The sequence below is a fragment of the Podarcis tiliguerta genome, assembly GCF_965153285.1.
Source record: "Podarcis tiliguerta genome assembly, chromosome: 2".
Classification (NCBI taxonomy): domain Eukaryota; kingdom Metazoa; phylum Chordata; class Lepidosauria; order Squamata; family Lacertidae; genus Podarcis; species Podarcis tiliguerta.
In genome coordinates this window covers 111,128,491-111,148,218 of record NC_139535.1, presented here as the reverse complement: position 1 = coordinate 111,148,218, position 19,728 = coordinate 111,128,491, and the positions used below count along the sequence as shown (strand labels likewise).

Here is a 19,728-nt window from a genome sequence, read left to right as displayed (position 1 = left end):
ATTTCCCTATACAGAGCTGCCTTCGGATAATAATAATAATAATAATAATAATAATTTATTTATACCCTGCCCACTCTGGGCTGCTCCCAACAGAATATTAAAAACACAATAAAGCATCAAACATTAAAATATTCCCTAAAAAGGGCTCCCTTCAGGTGTCTTCTAAAAGCAATATAGTTGTTTATTGCCTTGATATCTGATGGGACAGCATCTTGAAAAGCAGAGACATCACCTTGCCAACAAAGGTATAGTTAAAGCTATGGTTTTCCCAGTAGTGATGTATGGAAGTGAGAGCTGGACCATAAAGAAGGCTGATCGCCAAAAAAATTGATGCTTTTGAATTATGGTGCTGGAGGAGACTCTTGAGAGTCCCATGGACTGCAAGAAGATCAAACCTATCAATTCTTAAGGAAGTCAGCCCTGAGTGCTCACTGGAAGGACAGATCCTGAAGCTGAGGCTCCAATACTTTGGCCACCTCATGCGAAGAGAAGAGTCCCTGGAAAAGACCCTGATGGTGGGAAAGAAGGAGGGCATAAGGAGAAGGGGACGACAGAGGATGGGATGGTTGGACAGTGTTCTCGAAGTTACCAGCATGAGTTTGACCAAACCGCAGGAGGCAGAGGAAGACAGGAGTGCCTGGCGTGCTCTGGTCCATGGGGTCACGAAGAGATTATTTGTGTCCGACTCTTCGTGATTCCAGCTTCGTAATTCAAAAGCATCAATTCTTTGGCGATCAGCCTTCTTTATGGTCCAGCTCTCACTTCCATACATCACTACTGGGAAAACCATAGCTTTAACTATACAGACCTTTGTTGGCAAGGTGATGTCTCTGCTTTTTAAGATGCTGTCTAGGTTTGTCATTGCTTTTCTCCCAAGAAGCAGGCGTCTTTTAAACGTGTGGGGTAAAGACTGCAATTCTTTGTGCGCTTGCATAGGCATAAGCCCCATTTAACACAGTGTGACTTACTTCTACGCAAACACCCACCATGTTACATGGCTGTTCTCTTGCTAGGAAACACTGCTCAAGTTGAAGGGAACAGCAGCTTACCCTTGAGCAACGTACAGTTATTGTGCAATGAACCCACACTAGAAATGGCGACAGCAGGAATCCCTCCTGAACCAAGGTAACTGACTTGGGTGTTAAGCAGTAATAAAACTGCAAAGTGTTGATAAAGCTACTGTTTCTTTTCAGAGGAGGAGGATAAGGAGAGAATCAGAACAGGTGGAATCCACACAACTTTTCTCCCGGCAGAGAAGCAACTATGACAGCAGGGACCCCTTCTAAACCAAAGTAAGACATATTTCAGTTTAGTTGGGTCCTTCACAAGGGAAGAGGATGGAGAAAATAAAATCAGAACTTGGCATACCCCTGGGACCTCACTAGCCCTGCCAGGTCCAGTGGGCACCAACTACCAGTGATTACACAAGATACCAAAGCATGTCACATTTCTGCTTTCTGTAAACTGTTCACTGGCTAAAATGTGCATTATATATCCATTTTGTCTTCTGAACAGCACTGACAGCATTCATTCACAGGCCCAGTATACCTGAAGGAGCGTCTCCACCCCCATCGTTCTGCCCGGACACTGAGATCCAGCGCCAAGGGCCTTCTGGCGGTTCCCTCATTGCGAGAAGCAAAGCTACAGGGAACCAGGCAGAGGGCCTTGTCGGTAGTGGCACCCACCCTGTGGAGCGCCCTCCCATCAGATGTCAAAGAGATAAACAACTACCTGACAATTTTTTTTTTCAGAAGACATCTTAAGGCTTAAGGTTCAGGGAAGATTTTAATGTGTGACATCTTAGTGTATTTTTGGTCTTTGTGGAACCCCAGCCAGATGGGCGGGGTACAAATAATAAATTATTATTATTATTATTATTATTATTATTATTATTACACATGCAAATAGTGAGAGATGGGCTTGGAGGCATTTCTCCTGCCATGTGTGAAAATGCCCTAAAACCTGAGCTAGGCATTCTGCTCCCTGCCGCCACCGCCACCTCCTGCCACTTTTTAAAGGACATTAGTTCAAATACCAAATAGGCCAAACCCTTCTTGCCCTGCAAATCCAAAGCTTAGCAGCTGTCTCCACAGGAGCCACTGCAAGAGTTCACCTGGAAATCAACCACCAGAGGGCAGATGGCTTTAACTTCAGAGAGAAAGCCCCATGAGCTATCCCTGGATTCCTGGAAATGCCATTGCAACAAAAAGCAGCAGTAAAAAGGGATTTTTAACGCTAGCCGGATTCAGAGCTTAATTTTAGTCTTCATGCACTCACTAGAATTCTTCAGAAGAGAGAAATAAGCAGGAGAAACTCAACCCCTCCTCTCACCCCTGCTGCCATTTACGGGCACTTCAATCGGGCAACCCTTTCCCTGTAAAAACAAAACACCAGTGTTGAGGCAATTCTGACTGACCTCTCCCTTTTCCTAGAAGACCTCCTGCATCCCATTGTTGTCGCTGCTCACAGAAAGAGAATGGAAGAAAAACTTGTGAAAGGCTCAGCAATTTTACCCCAGTTTTGCACAAAAACTGTAAAGCTATTACAGGGATGTGAGAAGGAAATACTGACCAATTTCTTGTTTTGGTGACATTGATGGCCTTTCTTCCCCTCAGCTCTGAAGTCCTGCTACAGTTTGAAGGCAAACAAAAGGTCAGGTGCAATGAGAAATTGCTTGTCAATTTTAGTCAATTCTGATTTAATTTCTGCCTTTGCATTGCAACAGCATAATTCTAACCAGGTCTGCTCAGAAGTGTTTTGAATTAAATGAAACTTAGTCCCAGGTAACTGGGGTTAGGATACAATTGGAGCCTTAAGAGCTCAATACCATTTCTGTGCTAGGATAGCAGAATCCATAGCAGAATGACTCCATTTTTAAAGAGCTAATGGTGAGAGTAGCAGCCAGGTAATGGAGGGAGGTGAGATTATATACCAGCCCTAAGAGCATCATAAGCTTTAATTCAAGTTGCAGATGGGCCATAACTCAGCATAAGAGCATCTGCTTTGCAAAGGTCCCAAAGTCAATCTGCAGGTAGTGTTTGGAATGTCTCCTGCCTGAAACCCTGGGAACTTGTTGCCAGCTGTAATGGTTCTAGGGGTTGCTCGTGCGTAAGCTTGTCCCAACGTCTGGCTGGGTTGCCGGAGTGAACCTTTCCTGTCCGGGCAGCCACTCGCCCGTGACCGTCTCAATCGCTGGCAGAATCCGTCAGTGGGCGTTTCTTAAACTTCTTCCAGCAAAGAAGTTCTTTGACGCCAAGTCACCGCCTACTCTCCCTGCACAGAAGCCTTCTGCGCAAGGAGAGCGTGGGCAGCGGAGGACCCCTTCCCTCCCCACTGGTCCCCGGCAAGGAGTCATGGGATCGCCTCGCCGATCCCCCCATCTCCCCCCCTTCTCCACTGGAGCTACGCTGATTCTCTCCCCCAGAAGATGGGCTGCCCCTCCCACTCCCGGGACACTCTCTGGGATCCCTTCGGGGCTTGCTCTTTCCCTCGGACACTGATGGCAGTTCCCTGACACCAGCCCTTGTGGACAGTCCCAGGCTGGAAGGAGCAATAGTCTGACTCAATTTGAAGCAGCTTTCCAATGAGTTCCTTTGGGATAGTTGTGACACGGGAAGCACACACACTCTACATTTAAAGAACATGACTTCTCCCAAAGCATATTGGGAACTGCAGTTTGTTGAGAGTGCTAGGAATTGTGGCTCTGTGAGGAGTAAACTATAATTTTCAAGATTCTTTGAGATGTGGGAAATGTACTTTAAATTAATGGCGCTGTGGTCTAAAACACTGAGCCTCTTGGGCTTGCCGATCAGAAGGTTGGCAGTTTGAATCCCCATGACAGAGTGAGCTCCCGTTGCTCAGTCCCAGCACCTGCCAACCTAGCAGTTCGAAAGCACGCCAAAAAGTGCAAGTAGATAAAAAGGTACCGCTCTGGTAGGAAGGTAAACAGTGTTTCTGTGTGCTGCTCTGGTTTCGGTGTTCTGTTGTGCCAGAAGCGGCTTAGTCATGCTGGCCACATGACCCAGAAAAACTGTCTGTGGGCAAACACCGGCTCCCTTGGCCTATAAAGCGAGATGAGCACCACAACCCCAGAGTCGCCCACAACTGGACTTAACTGTCAGGGGTCCTTTACCTTTACCTTTTACACAGCCAGGCAGTTGCAGGAAAAGCAAAAGCAAGGTAACTTGTGTGTTACCTTAAAAGTCAGCAGAGTTACTATGGCATAAGCTTCCATGGATGAAAGCCCATGTCATTCATTGAGCTCTGCTCCTCAAAAGATTTCCCCCAATCTGTCAATCTTTAAGATATTGTTAGGTGAGACAGTAGCACTACGTTAGCTTGCATATGTACAATGGAAACTCTGAAGATTGCCAAAAACCAGCATTTAGAAACCTCACACAGTGAAGCCATCTGAGAAAGAGCAGGACTGCTATGGTTTGGGAGAAACCTAGTTTAGCTTTTTAGAAATACCGTATTTTTTGCTCTATAGGACGCACCCAACCATAGGACGCACCTTGTTTTAGAGGGGGAGAACAAGAAGAAAAAAAATCTCCCCCTCTCTGCTCAGCGCCCCTTCAGCGAAGCGACAGGAGAAACGGAACCCCTTCCATTTCTCCTCCCGCTTCGCTGAAGCCAAGGATGGTGTGGAGCTCTCCCTCTCTGCTGAAGCCAGGAGAGCAACACTCTCCTGGCTTCAGCGAAAGGAACCCGAAGCCTCCGGAACACAGTAGGAACTTGCACACCAACCCCTCTCGCTCTCCAGGCTTCAGCAAAAGCAACGTATAGCCTCCAGAGTGCAGAGGGATTGCTCCCTCTGCACTTTGGAGGCTTCGCGTTGCTATCGCTGAAGCCAAGGAGCCTGCATTCGCTCCATAGGACGCACACACATTTCCCCTTAATTTTTGGAGGGGGAAAAGTGTGTCCTATAGAGCAAAAAATACGGTAATTGAGTTAGCAAATAAGGACAGTACTTGACAAAAATGTACTGCGTATGGTTGAGGCACCTGCAGAACTGGCTTCTTCTTCACTGAAAGAGGATGTTGTGGGGAGGGGAGGAGCCACTGGGCCAAGTGCAAGCCAGGACAAGCAGCTTTGCCAATAGTGCCACTAGATTGCAAAATGGAAGAAGTTCGGTGGGGTTGATTGCACAATGAGTTAGAAAAACAAGACTGTTGCTCCCACTTAACAACCAAGAATGGTGTGGCTGCTGGTGTTTCTCATGCTTTTTACAGAGAGGAAATACCCAAGCTTCTGGAAAGTGTTGCTCTAGCATCTGGCCGTGCTTAGATTTTAGCACACACTCAAAAAACATAACCCCAGCTGGAAGATCCCAGGGTAATTCCAAGTATACAAGAAACAACATTAACAAAGGGAGCATGGATGTCTGGAAGAACTTTTCCAGGGGAAGTTGCAAAGTAAAACAACAGAGGTGGGGAGCAGGCTAGTTTATGGCACAGACAATTTTGCCACATATCTTTTTTCTTTAAATCCTAGAAACTTGGGGCTCATCCGTACTTGTTAATTGTGGGTAGTAAGTTTCCTGTGACGCGGGTGGTGCTGTGGGTTAAACCACAGAGCCTAGGACTTGCCGATCAGAAGGTCGGCGGTTCAAATCCCCGTGACGGGGTGAGCTCCCGTTGCTCGGTCCCTGTTCCTGCCCACCTAGCAGTTTGAAAGAACGTCAAAGTGCAAGTAGATAAATAGGTACCGCTCTGGTGGGAAGGTAAACAACATTTCTGTGTGCTGCTCTTGCTTGCCAGAAGCGGCTTAGTCATGCTGGCCACATGACCCGGAAGCTGTACGCCGGCTCCCTCGACCAATAAAGGGAGATGAGCGCCGCAACCCCAGAGTCGGCCACGACTGGACCTAATGGTCAGAGGTCCATTTACCTTTTAAGTTTCCTGTACATTAATTCTCACTAATTCTGGCCTGTAGACATTCTTCTCTATGGTTCACCTCTCTTCTCTAGCCATAATTCCTAACTCTTCCCTTTCCAAATAGCATAGCCTTTATATCAGTTTCTCCCGCCCTAGTTAAATTGCAGTGGTGGGAGGAATCATGTGAATAGTACCTCGGGTTAAGAACTTTGCTTCAGGATGAGAACAGAAATCGTGCTCCAGCGGCACGGCAGCAGCAGGAGGCCCCATTAGCTAAAGTGGTGCTTCAGGTTAAGAACAGTTTCAGGTTAAGAACGGACCTCCCGAACGAATTAAGTACTTAACCCGAGGTACCGCTGTACTGAGAATTTACAATTGCTTTCATCCCCCCCGCCCAACATGCTACTCAGGAGCTTAGCCTTTTATAAAATGTTTTCTTTTGATCCCTCTGGTTTGTACTCACCCCAAAAAACCATACAGTCATACCTTGAATCTCAAATGTCTTGGTACTCGGACGTTTTCGCTCCCAAATGCTGCAAACCTGGAAGTGAGTGTTCTGGTTTGTGAACATTCTTTGGAATCCGAACGTCCGACAGGGCTTCTGCAGCTTCCGATTGGTTGCAGGAGCTTCCTGCAGCCGTGCTTTGGTTTCCAAATGCTTTGGAAATCGAAACAGACTTCTGGAATGGATTCCGTTCGACCTCCAAGGTACGACTGTACAAGCATATTTACAATTGCCTGACTGTGTGCTTTGGCACACTTCTTGGGCAGGGGAAAAAATATCAACATACCCACACAGCTATCTGCATACAGGACTTTATTGATATAATAAAATGAACAAATGAGGAGGCAGGGACAAAAAAAAGTGGAGACACCTACTGATAGGAACAGGAAAGACCTGGCTTGCTCCTCATATCCAAATTCAAATTTGTGTCGGAGTAGACTGTTGTTGTTGTTTAGTCGTTTAGTCGTGCCCGACTCTTCGTGACCCCCTGGACCAGAGCACGCCAGGCGCAGTTTGGTCAGACTCATGCTGGTAGCTTCGAGAACCCTGTCCAACCATCTCGTCTTCTGTCGTCCCCTTCTCCTTGTGCCCTCCATCTTTCCCAACATCAGGGTCTTTTCCAGTGAGTCTTCTCATGAGGTGGCCAAAGTATTGGAGCCTCAGCTTCAGGATCTGTCCTTCCAGTGAGCACTCAGGGCTGATTTCCTTAAGAGAGCTTTGATCTTCTTGCAGTCCATGGGACTCTCAAGAGTCTCCTCCAGCACCATAATTCAAAAGCATCAATTCTTCGGCAATCAGCCTTCTTTATGGTCCAGCTTTCACATTCCAGAATAGTCGGAGTGGACTACTCTGGTCTAATTTGAATATGGGGTTGAGGAGTGGATTAACAGCTAAATAATGCTCAAATATGGACAAGCCCATAAAATCCGAATCCTCCATTGGATTCCCACCCCATACAATTTGCAGTGACATGAAGAAGAAGAGTTTGGATTTGATATCCCACTTTATCACTACCCGAAGGAGTCTCAAAGCGGCTAACATTCTTCTTTCGCTTCCTCCCCCACAACAAACACTCTGTGAGGTGAGTGGGACTGAGCATGAATGAGGGAACTGATGATAATGGTGATTATATTATTATTATTATCATCTCTCTCTCTCTCTCTCTCTCTCTCTCTCTCTCTCTCTCTCTCTATCTCTCTCTATTTTTAAGCCTCACCTGCTAAGTTTCTGTGTGCCGTGCACAGAAACAGCACAGAGAGTAAACCAGTAGCGTCTCTAAGCGCCTTGCTTGGAGGCTGCTTTCAAGCGACTGAATGAGAAAGTGAAAGTAAAACTTACTTCCAGAGTGCAGGCATGTTTCGTTAGGTCACTGGATTTGCCTGGTTTTAAGAAAACGGGATTGGTACGTACAACGAGCGGCGACGAGATATTTTATCTTTTATGTTAGAGATAGAAGCAGGACCCTTCTCCTGGGGGGGCCTGCCTGGTTTTAGTCTGTGTGCACTTTGGATCCTGCAGTTCGATTGCACCCAGATGGCAGAAAGTGCAGAGTCCTCTGTGTCTGAGGGGGGCCACACCTTCTTGAAGGATGAGCTGCTGGGCATTACAATCCTGAAGCTATCTGGCGCAGACGACGCCCCGCTATATCACGTCCATCAGAAGAACGGCGTGCCGATCTGCGACAACTTTCTGCTGGGATGCTGCTATTTGCAGGAGAAGTGCCCTTACCATCACACCCCGTTCCCCTACCACTGGCAGTGGCGCCGCCAGAAAGACAAAGTGTGGCTTAGTTTCAGTTTCTCAGCTCAGCATCATCTGGAGAAGCTCTACTGTAATCAGGAATTCCCCACGGCGCAACTGAGGGACAGGTAAGGACCATAACATTTTTCTCCTTTCAGCTTTCGGTCGGAAAGAGCCCAAGAGCCAGGTTCAACTCCAGAACATACTTGCGATCTGGGTTCTGGGTTCTGCCCCAGAACTTGTGAAGCAGCTGATAAAAGGGAATGCCCGTCTTTCAGGGCTCACTAAGAAATCAGCCTTGTTTCCTTCACATCCGTCATTATGGGGCAGGGATTATGGTAAGGGCTGGTTGAAATCCTGACATCCATACAGTGGTACCTCGGGTTAAGTACTTAATTCGTTCTGGAGGTCTGTTCTTAAACTGAAACTGTTCTTAACCTGAAGCACCACTTTAGCTAATGGGGCCTCCCGCTGCTGCTGCACGATTTCTGTTCTCATCCTGAAGCAAAGTTCTTAACCTGAAGCACTATTTCTGGGTTAGCGGAGTCTGTAAACTGAAACGTATGTAACCTGCAGTGTATGTAACCTGAGGTACCACTGTACTTGTAAAATTTAGGTGTCTCGGGGGTTTTCAAAGTGTGTTCCAGGGAAACAGCACTTCAAACACTTTTCAGTGGTTTCTTGAAAAAGGAAAGTTGCCTGTCACTACCATTTGCGTGCCTTCTGGACACAATTTAGGCTTGTATAGATGTTTAGCTGGACACAATTTAGACTTGTATGGATGTTTAGCCGTCCAGAATCCCTGAAGGATCACTTATCTCCATATCCGCCTGCCATTACATCAGAGTCTGTTTTTCGGGTGCACCTAGATATGGTAGGTAGAGAGGGTGCCACTACACTTTTGAAGCACATCTCCCCTCTCAGAGAACTCTGGGTGCTGTAGTTTTTTAAAGGCTGTTGGGAATTGTAACTCTCTGACTGGTAAACTACAGTGCCCAGAATTCTTTGCAGAAAAGATTGAGCTTTGAATGTGCTTCAGAGATATAATTTGCACGCTTCCCTAGTGGCACTAATAGTGACATCCTGTCTCTAGGGAGGTTCACCTGATGCTGAAGTTTCTAGATTTTTTTCTGTAAGCTAAAGACCATTTACAGTATTTCTCCAGGCCCTTTACAGAACATTTAGCTCTCAGTTGTGTGTTTTGATTCTGCCTTTAACTGCCGTTTTTTATTTGTATTTTGTTGTAATAACCTTGTTTAATCTCATCTGGTGTATTAGTAGTGCCAGTGTGAATCAGTCATAAAGGCAGCACATGGCATTAAGTGTGGGACAGCTTCCAAACAGACTGGCATGAGAAATGCATCTCCTATGGAAATATAGACAACTGGACCAGATAGGAGGAGCTTTTTTTCTTTTATTTTCTTTTTTTGGTAGGGTCAGAGCCAGATAACTATGTATAGCCCCCAAAGCTGTTGACTTTATAATATGCGTCGAAAAGGTAGGGACATCTGCAGTGTATGGGTCTTGCATGGACAGATCACAGAAGAAATAGGAAAGATCCCAGTAGACAACTTTGCTGTCATTGAGTGTGTGGTGCAGAATAGGTTTCAGCAAGGAGGTGAAGCTACACCAAGGCAAGGCACATGTTGCACATGTACTATAGTGAAGACTTGTTGGCATCCGTCAGCGTGACTGAAGACAGTGCGTAGGGCACAGTACCGTGGCATTATCTCATACCGCAGAATTCACACTTGCTAAGAAACATCGACGGGAATGTATATTTAGGTGAGTATTTTCTAAGTTAGAAGTGGAGCTCTGATTGAGCTTGTGAATAAGGGTTAATAACTTTTTAGCAACTCTTCTACTAGCTTTTACAGCAGTTTGATATGAAGGTGTTGTTTTTTTAAACTAGATGAAGATACTTATATTAAACAAATACCATTACCCATGCGGTGAAAAGCTTCGCCAGCTGTTTTCAGTAAATCAAGTTAAAGGCGAAAGAGCAAAGCCAGGCATTGCCTTCCGGTCAGTTGGCAACCGTAGATCCTCGCCCTCCGGTGATGGCTACCTTCATTCCCTTGCAGGAGGGGCAACGTGTATTTCTTAAACTTTAACACCATGGCTCTCTCACCGATACTGCAGTATGACCAAGTAAGGCGACTATCCAACAGCAGCAGCCCTGATTGCAGTCCCTACCTCTTTACAGAGTGGAAGGTTTACTACAATGAAAGTGACCATTGGCTGGAATACGATGAGGTAAGAGGATCCAGAGATTTTTTTTTAAAAAAAAATTGATTATGGAGCCATCTCATTGTTTGGTTTCCTTCTATCACCCTCTAAAATTAACTGGGAGGGAAACAGGCACACTTAACTCCTGTTGAAATCAGCCAGATTTGGGGTACTTCAATTACTGTGCAATTTCATGACGAAAAATCGTTTTCAAAACGATGGCTTCAAATAGGGCTATGCAAGCTCCACTGTATTGTGCCTAGCTGGGAGGATAGTCAACAAGTTGGGCAGGTGTGTTTCATAAAGGGCTTTCCTATGATTTTCCTTACAGTAATTGTGTGCATGGTGGCGCCTAGGGCTTGCCGATCAGAAGGTCAGCGGTTTGAATCCCCGCGATGGGGTGAGCTGCTGTTGCTCGGTCCCTGCCAACCTAGCAGTTCGAAAGCACGTCAAAGTGCAAGTAGATAAATAGGTACCACTCTGGAGGGAAGGTAAACGGCGTTTCCGTGCGCTGCTCTGGTTCGCCAGAAGCGGCTTAGTCATGCTGGCCACATGACCTGGAAGCTGTATGCTGGCTCCCTCGGCCAATAAAGCGAGATGAGCGCCGCAACCCTAGAGTCGGTCACGACTGGACCTAATGCTCAGGGGTCCCTTTACCTTTAATTGTGTGCATTGCATTAATGTGATGTGAGAAAACCCCAAGAGTTGGCCTCAGGGTCTAGCATAGTCATGCTAATAAGAACCTTTGGATGTGCTCTGGTGTGCCTGGATAGTGTTTCTCAAATGGTGGGTCAGGGCAGGAGGACCTCGGACCGCTTTCAGGTGGGCCTCAGTGCCACAACCCGCCTTGTCCCCTAGCATTTGGTTGGGCCAACATAACATTTTGGTTGGGCCAACGTCAGCACCAGCAACTGAGTAAAAGTGGCCCAGAGACAGCATTTCTGAAGAGTTCCCTCTCCCAAGGGGAAAAGAGCCAGAGGAGGTATCGAAAGAAATTGCAGAGTGAGATAAAAGGTTAATATTTATTATTATTACAGTAATTGGAAAGAGAAAGGAATAAGAGAGGAAAGCTGTCTAGGAGGAAGAAGTGACTGAAAGGAGCAGGGAGGAGGGATGAAAGAAACCAACAGAAAGGTCTGTGGATAAGGTACAAGTTGTTTGTTAGAGGAGAATGGGAGAAGACATTACAGGAGATGGGCGAAAATACCGTATTTTTTGCTCTATAAGACTCACTTTTCCCCTCCTAAACAGTAAGGGGAAATGTGTGTGCGTCTTATGGAGCGAATGCAGGCTGTGCAGCTATCCCAGAAGCCAGAACAGCAAGAGGGATTGTTGCTTTCGCTACGCAGCGATCCCTCTTGTTGTTCTGGCTTCTGAGATTCAGATTTTTTTTTTCTTGTTTTCCTCCTCCAAAAACTAGGTGCGTCTTAAGGTCAGATGCATCTTTTACAGCGAAAAATACGGTACATTGAGAGGCATGTAGGGATGAGAAGGGGGGAAATATAAAAGAAAAAAAGTCTTCTCCAATTAGAGCTTCTCTGGATCAGCAAATTCCACCTGTAAAAGGGAGGCTGATTCACATTTGCCTCCAGAGCAAATGTCTGAATTTGGTTTGAGGAAAGCCAAGCGAGGGAACTCCTTGCTGCAAGGAAAATGCTGTGGCATAAGAACTTCGCAATTTCCAAAAAAATTGTTGTTGTTCTGTTGTGAAAGCAGAACAAGACGTTTGGCACCAGCTTGACTGCGGGAGTTGCTGGAAAGAAGGTCTTAGGAACTGCGCTCTGGATTTGTGTAGGGCTTCCATAGAAAGTGAAGTTAGTAATTGCCAGCTGATTATTCAAAACTCTGCATCTACCTGTCGCCATTCTGTGACGGGCTTTTCCTCTGTGCCATGATTTTGTGTCTGGTGGACCTCGGTTATTTTCAGCCACCTCAGGTGGGCCCCGAGCGTAGAAAGTTTGAAAAAACACCTGTTCTAGAGGATGGGAGGAATTCTGGTGTTTTCTCTCCATAGCCTATCGCACAGGAACTCATCGCTGCTTTTGAGCGGGGCATGTGGAACCATGCCTTCTGCGTGCAAGATCAAATCTACAATGTAGACCTCAAACAGTTTATCCAGCGCAACGTAAAGATGGGCTTCACCCGTGACATCACGTTCCGACCCGTCTGGCGCTCAGCTGACATTACCGTGCGCTGCTTGCGGTGAGTTTGGACCCAGATCTTCCTCCTCAGAGTTTCTGGACCCGAGAGCACATGTCTAATCCTTATGCCCATGAATTGCAGAACACTGTACTGTATATTTTTGTGTAACGATGTTGCCAATGTGCAAGTTAATTAGTGAAGAACTTAGAGTTCTGATTGTATCTTTTTTTAAAAAAAAAAAACTTAACCCCTGAAGAAATTTAAGAAAATGGTATAGTAGTAGTAGGAACTTAGTACAGACAGGGCATTTTTTTCAGCCCAAACTCACCGGAACTCAGTTCCAGTACCTTTCAGGTGGGCGCCATTGCCATTATAAGAGAACAAGGGAGGCAGTCGTGGTGAGTTCCGACACTGAGTTACATGTACTGAGTTACAGGTACCTTTTTAAAGGGGACGCGGGTGGCGCTGTGGTCTAAACCACTGAGCCTCTTGGGCTTGCCGATGAGAAGGTCGGCGGTTCGAATCCCTGCGGCAGGGTGAGCTCCCGTTGCTTTGTCCCAGCTCCTGCCAACCTAGTGGTTCGAAAACATGCCAGTGCAAGTAGATAAATAGGTACCTCTCCGGCAGGAAGGTAAATGGTGTTTCCATGCTCTCTGGCTTCCGTCATGGTGTTTCGTTGTGCCAGAAGAGGTTTAGTCATCCTGACCCCATGACCTGGAAAGCTATCTGTGGACAAACGCCGGTTCCCTCAAGATGAGCGCCGCAACCCCATAGTTGCCTTTGACCAAGGGTCCTTTACATTTTACTTTTTAAAAACAGGAGTGGAGAACCTTGGGCCCAGCAGCTGAATGCAGCCTTCTAAGCTTCTCTGACTAGGCTTTGAAACTCTTCCTAAGCTGTGCTCCTCAGCAGGCCTCCTCTGTGTTTTGCTTGGCTGGAATGTGTCCTTGAAGTGTGATCATGTGATGATGCTTCTTGCTTGCCTGGCTGGAGGGGTATCTGTGTTTGTGTGTGTAAACCTGACTTCTGCATAGCTGGAATGTAGCTCCCAGTACAATAGTAAGAGCCACAACTGTTGCTCTGCTCAATTTTGCCTCTGACTCTGTCCACCACTCTGTGGCCCCCAGAAGGTCTTTTAAGAGGGAATATGGGCCTTCGGCTTGAAAAAGGCTCCTCGCCAATGTTTTAAAGTGTGTATTGTTTGGAGGAGGGTTGTCCTGATTTCCGTGTGTGTTTAGACTGCACAGTCTCACTAGTATGTAAGACCCACACTCATGAATTGCCATGGTCTGGACAAACGGAAGATTGGTGTGGGATGCATGTCTAGATTTTGGAGTGCAGCCATGCATTGGATAAGTCACACGACATTAAAAGGAGATAATACATACATCTGACCTATAATATGCTAAGGAGCTTTGTGATGCTGGTGAAGCCACCAGCCGTGATTGGTTGAGTGGCCCTAATGTTGCAGGAGGAGTGGGGCGGCCAGAGGGTAGAGAGGGGCTGAGGGAGATAGAAGGCTTGGTGGAGCTAGATAAGCGGTCGGAAGAGAGCGTTGGTGTAGGAAAACTGTTATGTACTGAAGTTCTCACCCTGGGCCAGCAGGGGGATACTGTAGATAGTTTTCACTCAGGTCCACGTCAGTTATTTTAGGCGGGAAACCCTGGGTTGTTGCTGCTACAATGTTGACAGCCGGCTGCCTATAAAAGCAGGCCGGCTGAGCTGTTTGCAGTTCAGTTCTGTTCCAGCTTACAAAATAAAGAGCTGCTTTGGAGAAATCGCTGTGTCGTCTGCCATGTCTACCCACTATTCAACAAAAACGCTAAGCGAGTGGCAAAACAGGGAGAATGGGCAGAGGTGAGAGAGATGCACACGGCCAAGTTTTCTTGACCCCTGGGGAAGTTCCCCAGTTCATTGCTTAAAAACCAATCAAATGTTTGGGGTGACTTAATCAGTGCAGAGGTTCCCAGTTAGCGAAAGGCTATGGACCCGTTGTTTTCCAAAAACCAAGCCATAGACTCCCTCCTTATGAAAATTCTAGTATCTCCATGGTAGTTTTTGTTGTGAATGCTGCCACAGGCCCTCTGTGTGGGTGACAAGGACCCTTGATTGGGAACCACTGAGTTAGTGCAATTCATGACGCTGAATGAGAGAGTGTTTGTGTGAGTGAGATCAGCTGGTCAATAATAAGTTTGCACAGTTGCCTCTCTCTCTCTCCCTCTCTCTCTCTCTCCCACCCCTCTATTAAAATTTAGGGGTCTGCCTGCAAACAAGGCTGAACCAGCTGATCCTGTTCCCTTGTCCTTTTTCCCTTCCAGGTCGCTTGCTCCACCCCTGACCACTTTGGCTCTCGCAGGAGAAGATCCTCTGGATTTGTTCTGTGGACCTTATCCTGCGGCCTGCGTCCCGCCACCTCAAGGGGGCTCTTCTTTCACAATGGCAGAAGTGACTCTGTCAGAAGTAGCCCATCAGATGGTGAGGAAGCTGTTCCATGCCAAGTTGCCCGAGGATCAGGCGTTGGTGCTGGCCATCTACCGCATACGCAATGACCAACTCTGGGATATGTACATGAGGTGAGGAGCCTAGTATACACACGACATACAGTAATGCTTTCCTAGTGCTAGCCAGTGGGTTTGGTTTGCCTCATATAGCAGGAGTTGCTAATATGGTACAATGGTCCCCTTAAAATCTTCCCTTGGGACCCACAAAGTCTCTGAGCCCCCTCCCTCAACACTTGGTCATGAATAATAAAAATAATAATACAGTGGTGCCTCACAAGACGAAATTAATCCGTTCCGCGAGTCTCTTCGTCTTGCGGTTTTTTCGTCTTGCGAAGCACGGCTATTAGCAGCTTAGCGGCTATTAGCGGCTTAGCGGCTTAGCGGCTATTAACGGCTTAGCGGCTTAGCAGCTATTAACGGCTTAGTGGCTTTAAGAAAAAAGAAACAAACTCGCAAGACGTTTCGTCTTGCGAAGCAAGCCCATAGGGAAATTGGTCTTGCAGAACGACTCAAAAAACGGAAAACTCTTTCGTCTTGCGAGTTTTTCGTCTTGCGAGGCATTCGTCTTGCGGGGCACCACTGTAATAATAATAATAATAATAATAATAATAATAATAATAATAATAAACTTTTATTTGTACCCCGCCCTCCCCAGCTGGAGACAGGTTCAGAGCGGTTAACATCATATAAATAATACAATATGCCTAAAAACAAGCAATCCATCGATTAAAATGCATCCCAAAATTAATTAAAATAAATTAAAATTAAAGTTAAAACTGGGCAAATGACAGTCCTCAGGTTAAAATTGAAAGCAGTTAATACTCGCCAGGGAAAGGGGCCTAGAAAAATTTCTAATCATAATTTGGTCGGCTTCCCTTTGCGCCGCCTCTTGGTCCCATTATAATATACTTATTCATGTATGTCCATTAAACCTCATATACTTAACAATCCAATTTTAAAACCTTCCTCATCTTATTACAAGTGACTTTTAAAAGTTATACTAATGTAAAAAACTATACACAGAGCTTTAAAAATATGCATTAAACAGTTGCCCTTTTTTGTAAGGTTACCAAAAAAATTTCAGTAAATTCGGGGACACTTTTCAACTTCAATGGATTTTGTATGGGGACTGATTTGTAAATCCAGGGACTGTCCCCAGGAAACAGGGACGTCTGGTAACCTTACTTTTTTGTAACAATTTGCACTGCGTAGTTCAATAATTTATTTTGCCAATCTTCCTCTTTATCTTCTTTGGCCGACGCTTCTTCCTTCTATTGGGACTGACTGGTCTTAGCCTAGCATCCATTCCACTGTGATATATTTTTATGACACCGCGGTGTATAGACCATTTTTATTAATAAATAATTAAAATAAAATAAAATAAAACGATCCACTTTTCTTTTTCTCTCTCTTTCCCATCAGCCAGAAGAGGCTCATGTTCCAGGTACGCTCAGAAAAGGAGCATCCCACAGTGGAGAGACACCTCTTTCACGGCACAGCGGCATCTCGGATCAAGTCTATTTGCATAGGCAACTTTAACCCCGAGCTGGCAGGATCAGTCCATGGCGCAGTTTTTGGCCGGGGTGTTTACTTTGCTAGGGATGCCTCCTACTCAAACACCTACGCCTTAGCAGCCAGCAACAATGTGCGTCATATGTTCCTGGCCAAAGTGCTGACTGGTCGCTGGTGGAGAGGCCACTCATGTTTAAGGCAAACTCCCCCCCATTTTGACTCCTGCACAGATTGCATCCGTGACCCACACATTTTTGTCATCTTCAGAAGCTGCCAGTGCTACCCCTATTTCCTGATTCGCTACAAGGAAGTGAAGACACCTGTAGCTGTGGATATGTGAGAAGAGCCTCTCCTCTTCTAAATCTCTTCTGCTCCGACGGTCTGTACTTTGGGTCAAAGGTACATGACTCAGTAAAGCTAGCTTTTCCTTTACTGCATTTACAACGTGCAGCTGAAGCCCTCGTTGGGTGGGTGAGAGAGTATTTTAAACCCTTGACCTCTGGTGTATCTTTAATCAAACATGCCTCCCCAGCAGAAGAAGAGGAGTTTGGATTTGATATCCCGCTTTATCACTACCCGAAGGAGTCTCAAAGTGGCTAACATTCTCCTTTCCCTTCCTCCCCCACAACAAACACTCTGTGAGGTGAGTGGGGCTGAGAGACTTCAAAGAAGTGTGACTAGCCCAAGGTCACCCAGCAGCTGCATGTGGAGGAGCGGAGACGCGAACCCGGTTCACCAGATTACAAGACTACCGCTCTTAACCACTACACCACACTGGGACATTGTAGGATCAAATCAGAAACTGGGACATCTTCTGCAAATCTGGGACTGGCCCTGGAAAATAGGGACACGATGAGGGTCTGCAGTAGCAGCCACCACAGCCACATAATGAGAACCTAGCTACCTTAGCAGCAGTGGTATCGCTGCTAGTTTAATCATCTGCCTTGGAGCGTCAGGTTCAACGAGATCTTCCTGTTGGCTGTTCCAGCTCTGCAGTTTAGCCAGCACTGTTCCTCAAGCTTGGCAGGTAACAAGGAGTCTCAAAGCGGCTAACATTCTCCTTTCCCTTCCTCCCCCACAACAAACACTCTGTGAGGTGAGTGAGGCTGAGAGACTTCAGAGAAGTATGACTGGCCCAAGGTCACCCAGCAGCTGCCTGTGGAGGAGCGGGGAAGCGAACCCGGTTCACCAGATTACAAATCCACTGCTCTTAACCACTACACCAGCAGGTGGTAACACATGATTTGACTGACCATTACGTGTGCCTTAGCTCTTGGAGAGGAAACAAAAAAACTGGGTAGGGGAACAAGTGGCCTCACAGGTGTTGCTGGACTTCAAGTCCCATCAGCCTCAGGCAGCATGGCCAATGGTCAGGGTTGATGGGAGCTGGAGCCCCAACAACATCAGGAGGGTCACAGTAAGACCTTGCTTGGGTTTGCACAGCCAACTCCATGCCAGGTTTTCTTCTTCTTTCCTTCACCATTAGGAAAATTGTGTGTCAAGGTCTGGTCATATCTAAACAGTTGATGACTCTGCTAGGCATTGCCTGTTCAGACCCCATGTGCCTTAATGTGAAATTGTTGTTATTATCAGTGCATTTTTTTCTGGGGGTACTCAAGAGGACGCACTACCGACACCTGTGGTACTTACTGTAACAACTTCATGGTGAGTGCCAGCACATTTTTTTCTTAAAGCACTTATTATTATTATTATTATTATTATTATTATTATTATTATTAGTCCCAGCAATCTGATGCACTTTACCCTTCTTTAAACTGAATTGCATTTGCCATTTTATGGCCCATACACTCCGTTTGGACTTGAGGCGAGTCCAGGATGCCAGTGTGTAAAATGTGGAATTTGAACACTAATATATTGGCCCATACACTCCGTTTGGAGATGAGGCGAGCCCAAGATGCCATTGTGTAAAATGTGGAATTTGAACACTAATATATTTGAATCTTCTCTTGTGCCTTTTCCCCAATGTCATTCAAGTTTTTTGTCCCAAAGATAATTTGAGATGAGCCAAAGATGCCAATGTTTTAAATGTGTAATTTGTTCATTGTTTATATATTTGTATCTTGAAAATACAGACACAAATCATGTATTGATCAGTATTATCTTTTTATTGCACTACCACCAGCCCACTTCCCTAAATCTCCCTGCTGCTATTGATGCCCTCTCAGGCTTCTCCATACAACCTGTTTATTCAGCATCCATCTTGATTTTCATGAACAGGAGGTTAGATTATATCTCCTCTTTGTTAAGCAGCTGGACTGATTTTTTAAATTTTGTTTATTTTTGCGGAGAGATTATACGTCAGATATAAAGAGAGATTATAAAACGTAAGATATAAAGCAATTAAACCATCCAAAAATACCCGCACACCATAGATATCAGGAGCAGCAATTACAGACCACCAACTCTATCCAGTTAAAGCAAATTGAAGTGGCAAAGTCTTTAAGACCCGTTGGAACAGGACCAGCAAGGGAGCTAGATGCATGTCTTGTTGGAGAGAGTTGCACAGTGATGGGGCTACCACTGAAAAGGCCCTGTTTCTTAGACTAGCCTGTCTGGTGGAGCTTATCGATAGGCGTGCAAGCAAGGCTTCTGTGGCCAATGTCGGAGCCTGGGCACTTTGTATAGCTTTAAACTAGGTGTGGGGAACCTTTGACTCTCAGAGGCAGATTTAGGGGAGCACAACCAGTTTGCCCACACTGGGCGCTGAGCCAAGAGGGTGCCACAACAATGATGAATTATAGAGGGGGGGGGGGAAATCTCCACACCTGATGTAGGTTGTTCTTCAGCTAACCTGCTAATGTTTAGGCTTTAAAGATGATCACCAACTCTTTAAGGCAACATTTTTCCACTTTCGCCGCATCAAGCAGTTGGTCCCTTACCTTTACCTCCCCGACCTGGCCACAGTAATCCATGTGACGGTCACCTCCAGGATTGACTACTGTAATTCGCTCTATGTGGGGCTGCCCTTGAAGCTGTCCCCAGCGGGTGCAGAATGCAGCAGCGAGGCTCCTCACGGGGTCTCTGCCATGGGAGCATATTCACCCAGTGCTTTTCAAGCTGCACTGGCTCCCGGTGGAGTACAGGGTCAGATTTAAGGTACTGGTTTTGACCTTTAAAGCCCTTCACGGCCTAGGACCCTTGTACCAACAGGACCGTCTCTCCCGGTAGGCCCCACGGAGGACCTTAAATAGCAACACCCTAG

At 46.2% G+C, this 19,728-nt stretch overlaps 1 protein-coding gene and 1 long non-coding RNA gene across 3 annotated transcripts; both read left to right on the top strand.

Annotated features, from left to right (window-relative positions):
* Positions 1–232: 232 nt before the first annotated feature.
* On the top strand, positions 233–5,437 carry LOC310671723. Its single transcript, XR_014508112.1, has 3 exons — positions 233–1,292; positions 2,433–2,652; positions 5,232–5,437. It is a non-coding gene; the product is annotated as an uncharacterized lncRNA (long non-coding RNA).
* A 660-nt stretch (positions 5,438–6,097) lies between these two features.
* Positions 6,098–16,940, top strand: LOC310671514 (protein mono-ADP-ribosyltransferase TIPARP-like). Of its 2 annotated transcripts, XM_083427703.1 has the most exons (6): positions 7,592–7,736; positions 7,835–8,249; positions 10,206–10,377; positions 12,365–12,552; positions 14,811–15,065; positions 16,416–16,940. In XM_083427703.1, exons 2-6 carry the CDS (start codon positions 7,915–7,917, stop codon positions 16,843–16,845), a joined length of 1,380 nt encoding a protein of 459 aa, XP_083283829.1. In that variant the 5' UTR covers positions 7,592–7,736; positions 7,835–7,914; the 3' UTR covers positions 16,846–16,940. The 2 variants fall into 2 exon arrangements, with proteins under 2 accessions (XP_083283828.1, XP_083283829.1); XM_083427702.1 differs by having other exon boundaries at positions 6,098–8,249.
* The last annotated feature ends 2,788 nt before the right edge of the window (positions 16,941–19,728 follow it).

What these genes read in the sequence shown, in the direction of transcription:
- LOC310671514 (XM_083427702.1), top strand. Translation starts at nt 7,822, where the DNA reads ATGTTAGAGATAGAAGCAGGACCCTTCTCCTGGGGGGGCCTGCCTGGT. An exon ending in ATTGGCTGGAATACGATGAG is followed by an intron (nt 10,378 to 12,364) that starts GTAAGAGGATCC and finishes TTCTCTCCATAG; the next exon opens with CCTATCGCACAGGAACTCAT. An exon ending in ATTACCGTGCGCTGCTTGCG is followed by an intron (nt 12,553 to 14,810) that starts GTGAGTTTGGAC and finishes TTTCCCTTCCAG; the next exon opens with GTCGCTTGCTCCACCCCTGA.